Source organism: Sparus aurata, unplaced genomic scaffold (assembly GCF_900880675.1).
Source record: "Sparus aurata unplaced genomic scaffold, fSpaAur1.1, whole genome shotgun sequence".
Taxonomy (NCBI): domain Eukaryota; kingdom Metazoa; phylum Chordata; class Actinopteri; order Spariformes; family Sparidae; genus Sparus; species Sparus aurata.
This window is the reverse complement of record NW_022045107.1, coordinates 294,928-300,859: the sequence shown is the minus strand read 5'-3', so window position 1 is coordinate 300,859 and position 5,932 is coordinate 294,928. Positions and strand designations below refer to the sequence as shown.

Genomic DNA, 5,932 nt, shown 5'->3' with positions numbered 1-5,932 from the left:
AATTCAGTCTGAAAAAAATCTGTTGCCATCCTTTAACTCACCGTTTCTTCTCTCACCACATAATGATGTTAAATCAGTTTAACCACAAATAACGATCAAGGTGACAGGTTCTTATCTTTTTCCAGCAACATACCACTGTTTCCCATTTCCACAGCACTGCCTTCTAGTAAGACAGCCGGATTTATCAGGAGTCAGAGACGCTCTGTTCTCAGTGGGTTTAACATTTGATTTTGATTTCTTATATCTTACACCACAGAGAGCAGCTTCACTCAGCAAACATACCACAATATTTTCCAATCCCACTGCGAATGTTGTTCTGTTTTTGGGTTTGAAAGTGGCACAATGTCCTGCATTTGTTTCCACTTCTAAGAAATAACTCACTGCAGACAATCTCACCACAACCGACCCACACAGGCCACTGCAGTCAATCACTGACAGTGAGAGTTGTTATCTTTGTAATTTGAGGTATATTACAGAGACAATAATAAAAAACTAGAGGAAATATCGCAGCTGTTATTGTGGCACAATGATGTTATTATCCAGTGAAAGGTCAAGTCAGGGTCGTGTAAGGTTTCTGGTAGATTTTAAATGTCAAATGGAAAAAGCTGGACTAGAAGTTCACACCTGACATGTGTCTGCATGACATAAACAGCTAAACCACAAACACAGCTCTGAACACAGTCCTCTGCCCCCCCACTTCCTTTTAACCTTGTCAATGTTTAACAAGAGAATGATGCACTTCATCACAATGTGCTCACACTGATTTGGTGCTCTAATGTAATTGAGGCTCTGTACAAAGTGGTGGGTTCATTTTCTTTATCAGCAACAGTGTTGGGCACTAAAAGGTCAACAGTCAGAGGTCCTGCCTCCTCAACCCACATCACCACAATACATGTTGACACTGTATGTTTCTGTAGCACACGTTCATGGCTGAGGTCACACTTAAAACACACAGTTTTGTCGCCACATCCATGGCTGAATATACTCCCAAATTCTGGTGAAATATTTCTGGTTTCTGACGCCACAAATACGTCTCGAAACGCACCAGTGTCTTGTGAAAAATATCCTGTTTTTGTCACCAGAAACAAGGTTCTGGTTAAAAATATTAGTAATTTCGCCAGAAACACGGCTAAAAATGTCCCGGCATCGCGTAAAAAACACCCAGTCTGCTTAAAAACATCCAGTGGTGTCACACTTGCAAATAACAGAACACAGTCTCGACCTGTGGTCACCGGCTTTCTCATCCGAAACTCATTATTCAGCGCTTTATAAGCTATTTCACCTGACTTCCTAAAGCCTTTCTGGTTTTCCATTTCTGACGGGCTGATGGCCGATTCTCTTTGCTCCGACTCTTCTCGTACCTGGAAGTAACTTAGAGGAGGCGTGGGGAGGAAGATGGAAAGTGAAGGGGAGGGTGAGGAAGCAACAACACAAAATGTTTTACATACATTTTCTTTATTCATACTGAAATGTGAACCTGATTGTATTTCTTTAAGCTTCTTCTTGAAGGATCCAGTTTGTCCAAGACACCACGAGAGCTTTTAATCTCGTCACCGCCGCTACAGTCTCTGCTGCCATCAAATACTGCAGCCAATTCAAGTGAACAGTGGTGGTAATAACTTATCTCCAGGACGTCCAGTGGTGCTGGGTCAGGTGATGCAGACTTTGTCGGACTACACGGCTATTTCCATGATGACATCATTGCTGCCACGTCTCTCTGCGACCGTCCGAGCTGCTGTGAGCAGAAAGAGTTCAGTGGAAAGTTTCTATGTTTAATTGTACTCCGGATAAGACGCCTGTAAGAGCAGCCTGTTGACCTGTTTTAGAGCATAGTTTGATTAAAAAACAGAAAAAAAGTGACCTGTGTTTATGTTGCAATGCTGGAGTTTTCATCCAAACCACAAACCTCAACCTAAATCTGTCATAGCTTATTTAGGTTAAGACAGAAAAGCAGAATGAGTCACTCTTTAGTTTGTTACGCAGATGACACCTGAGTGTTTTAGCTAACTGTGTCTCCTAACGTAACTGATCTGATTATCAAACGCTTTAAAGATGTAAGAAAGTTAACACAGGGAACCAGAGAGAAAACACCTCAGCCATACTGTTTTGTTTTTAAAGCTTGATCTGATGAACAAACATGCAGCCAGAGAGTTCCTACCTCTCTTCCTGTCTCTGTATATGAGTCCCAGTAAGACGGTGGACAGCAGGTAAGGAGTTCCCACCACCAGGTGACAAATCAGTCTGGAATTCGAACTGGAAGCTTCAGACGAAGGTGGAGGTGGACGAGAAGCTGTGAAAAGACACAAACTCTCGTAAACATCGTGTTGAACGAGCACCATCAGTGTGAACATGAGCGTTTATCTCACCTCCGACAGCCAGCCAGTTGCTGAGGGACTCTTCACCTTCATGGATGCTGCACTTGTAGAGTCCTTCGTCAGATTTTGAAGCACTGTGAATGATCATCTCTCCTGTGGAGTTGATGCTGACGGCGAGGCCATCTTTGAAGAAATCAAACCTGAGGCCGGAGGAGTTCGTCTCGGCTCTACAGCGCAGAGTCACAGTAGCTCCCTCCAACACAGGGAGGCCAGGGCTCTCCAGGAGCACAAGGCGATCTGGAGAAGACGAAGAAACTCATTTTAAAATGTTTGAACATTTCTGCAGACTAGGAAGGCAACAAATGTGTATGTTTTGTATCATATCAACACTGATATATGTGACAAATCACATTCAGAGACCACTGTTCAAGACATGAACGGCAATAAAACCACTGGATATATTTTTAACATTACTTTTGTGTTTATGAAACCAAATATTCTGAGAATACATCAGGACACTTTGATGTTTGTATCGGGGACATTTTCAGCTGTGGCTCTAAATTCAGGATACATCTGACGAGACCTCTGGACACTTTCAAACTAAATGTTTTTGACGTGACGTTGAGACATTGAAATAAATACAAATGAACACTTAACATGAAGATACGTAAAGATTCAGCACATCCGTGGTCTGCAGAAACGTTTATTGCCAAAATGTATTCCGGTTGCATTTTGTGCCTCCACCAAAGTCTCACTTTGTCAGACAAACACTCTGATGAAAATCTGATCTATTAAATGCAGCTTTAAGTTTAATCAGCACTTGTTTCATGTGTTGTGCGCAGTACCAGTGATGGTGATGTTGACGGCATTGCTGGTCTTCCCGTCTGCAGACTCACACCAGTACACCCCGCTGTCGGTTGGGTAGATGTTGCCGACCGTGCAGCTGGAGCTGGAGCTGGAGGACAAGGAGCCCCAGCTGGAGGAGCAGGTTCTGACACCACCCTCAGGCGTTTTCCTCCTCACAGTCCAGCCAGTGGTGTTCCAGTGATCCTGGCAGGTCAAAATGATGTTGTCGTACCTGTAGAACTGAGACTTGTCGGGGTTCATCCGGAGACAAACTGCAAGGAAGTGGAGGGAGGAGGGGAAGTACGAAGACAGAACGCAGCAAACACCAACGTGACAAATAAAAGGTCAAAAGGCAGATGAACATAAGGTGGCAGAGAGAAATAAACAACATGTAAAGTAAAGAGAGTCAAATAAGAAAGCAAGAAATAAATGATGAAACAAAGAGGAAAAAACAGCACGAGAGGTGAGAATTGATTAATGAAGAGACAAACACAAACAATACATCAAAAACAGGAAATAAGCAAAGGAAGCAATGATCTTTAAATTCAGACACTAAAAATGTCTGTCAGCAGCACAGCAGCAAATTTTCTTTAGAAAGTGAAGAAATGTCAGAGTTCGTACTCACACAGCGTCAAGCAGAACGGTGTTAACTCCATCCTGACACACCACAAACTAACACCGACAGTCTGATCTGCACTTCCTCTCTGAGAAACTCCACCTCCACCTCCACCCCAACACCAACACCAACACCAACACCAACCCCAACACCGGCCCTGTGCTGCATGTAGAGACACAATCTGAACATCTTTGACAAAACATGGGGACACAAAAACTGAATATAATCATAGAGACATCAGGACGTCTCGACTTTGCCTGCTGTGTTTTATTATGCAACAAAAGGGACCAGACAATAAGCACAGTGTTGTCTCAGGATAAAAATTAAAATAAACCCTCGCAAAAACAACTTGCAACACAAATTAATGTAAAGTTTCAACATACACATTAATGCAGCTGTAACATTAATCCAAAGACATCAGATATGATGGTTAAACACTGTCAGGGAACAGTTTACTTTTAATATTCAAGCTACAATATGAACTTTTACTTGATTCAGGATTGAATGAAAAAGAAATGCAGTGTTATAATTAAATCACTAGGGGGAGATCTTGATCTGTTTCAGGTCTAAGACCAGTAATTATAATAACAATAATAATAATAAAAATAATAATTATATACTTTAAAAGAAAATTCTGAGAAAAGTACAGTTCAATATATTTTATTAATAATTATAAAGAAAATAATACATGTGATTTTTTGTATCCATTCATAATTAAGTTATTTCACATTCAACATCTTTTTTTATGTACAACTACAGCAGTAAAAACAAAAGCTTAACAAAAACAACGTAACAAAACTCAATAGGACCTGGTGAGTGTCACATATGTAACAGTCTACACTCTGGTTACAATCCCTGAATGAACGTACATGTATGTAACAATGTATGGATTCACATGTTAAGGCACATTATAATCAATACTTTTGGTTTTAGAATGATGTTCAGAAACTCTGTTTATGTCTGGAGATTTGTGTAAATGATGATGCAGTTTGTCAGTGTGTGTAGAATCACTGTCACATGTGAACTCAGATTATGAGTCATGATGTTGGAATATTTGATTTCATGTATCAACACTGAAACACTTAAGTGTTGGTTTCTGCTCTGTAAAGTCTGAATCTGAAGTGTGAAGTTGCCTGTTGGGAGAAGAACTCAACATCTTGTTCAACTAATGGACACGTGTAGTTTCTTTTTTAACACTGATGATTCTGTTGAACAACATTGACACAGTTTGTCACTAATTCTTGGTCAAACTGGCCTAACAGGGAAACTGTAACGCTCCCACTCAGCTTATATAAAGTGTCACTGGAGGGTCCTCCAGCTCGTAGGTCTCAATAACACTTAAACCCACTAACATCAGGCTTTTGTGTACAATGGGAATGTGTACTCTCTGTAACAGCTGGTCAGTGGAACTTCACAGTAGACCAGAGTTTTTAATCACATCAGCTCGGCTTTGACCTAAAAACATCAGACCTGAGTGAACACGCTAATCATAAAAAAAGCTGCATTATAAAACAGGATGCATACACAAAGTGTGCGTGTGCACAAAAGGTAAGAAAATAATCATCACATTTATAAGTAAGGGATAATGCCCGACGAGGTGTTCATAAACAGGAGTTAATGGACGACGCGGTTGCCCCCGCGAAGTTCATTATCCCGCTTATACCATGGTCACTTGCCAAAGAAAAGAAATTCGGACCATTAATTTACATTTTCATGCGTTTTTACAATCAAAATATAAAGTTTTTCACAAGCCATAACTTCGTTTCCCTGGTAACGCCTGAGGGTTTGACTATTACCTAGAACAGTCATTACTCTCCCGTAAGGTTCTTATGCAACGGAGACGTTGTTCACTCCTCCAGTAAATAGGACGGATCATAAATACGACTTGGCAACGGGAGATATTCTAGTCCGCTCAGCGATGAGCCAGAAAGCTAACGCTATGCTAGCAAGATTCAAAGTCAATAACATTGCGCACGGTTGACAAACAGTAAATATAATTTGACAGTATGCTAGCTAACACGATTAGCTAACTAACCAGTCATGTCATTGTCCCCAAATCAATATCAAGATTTTCACGAACAAATGACCGGCCGTGTGTATCGTTACTGTGGCCGCAGCCTGAAGCAGAGAGCTGAACAGTGAACGGGATGAGAGA

At 41.1% G+C, this 5,932-nt stretch overlaps 1 protein-coding gene across 3 annotated transcripts; it reads right to left on the bottom strand.

Moving 5' to 3' along the window:
* Positions 1-1,438: 1,438 nt before the first annotated feature.
* LOC115577641 (low affinity immunoglobulin gamma Fc region receptor III-like) lies at positions 1,439-5,434 on the bottom strand. 3 transcript variants are annotated; one of them, XM_030410543.1, is made up of 5 exons: positions 3,787-5,434; positions 3,161-3,433; positions 2,367-2,612; positions 2,159-2,290; positions 1,439-1,735 (listed from the first exon to the last, which is right to left on the bottom strand). In XM_030410543.1, the coding sequence occupies exons 1-5, from the start codon at positions 3,815-3,817 to the stop codon at positions 1,674-1,676; spliced, it is 744 nt and encodes a 247-aa protein (XP_030266403.1). In that variant the 5' UTR covers positions 3,818-5,434; the 3' UTR covers positions 1,439-1,673. The 3 variants fall into 3 exon arrangements, with proteins under 3 accessions (XP_030266403.1, XP_030266404.1, XP_030266402.1); XM_030410544.1 differs by having other exon boundaries at positions 1,439-1,732; XM_030410542.1 differs by having other exon boundaries at positions 1,676-1,817.
* Between the last annotated feature and the right edge of the window lie 498 nt (positions 5,435-5,932).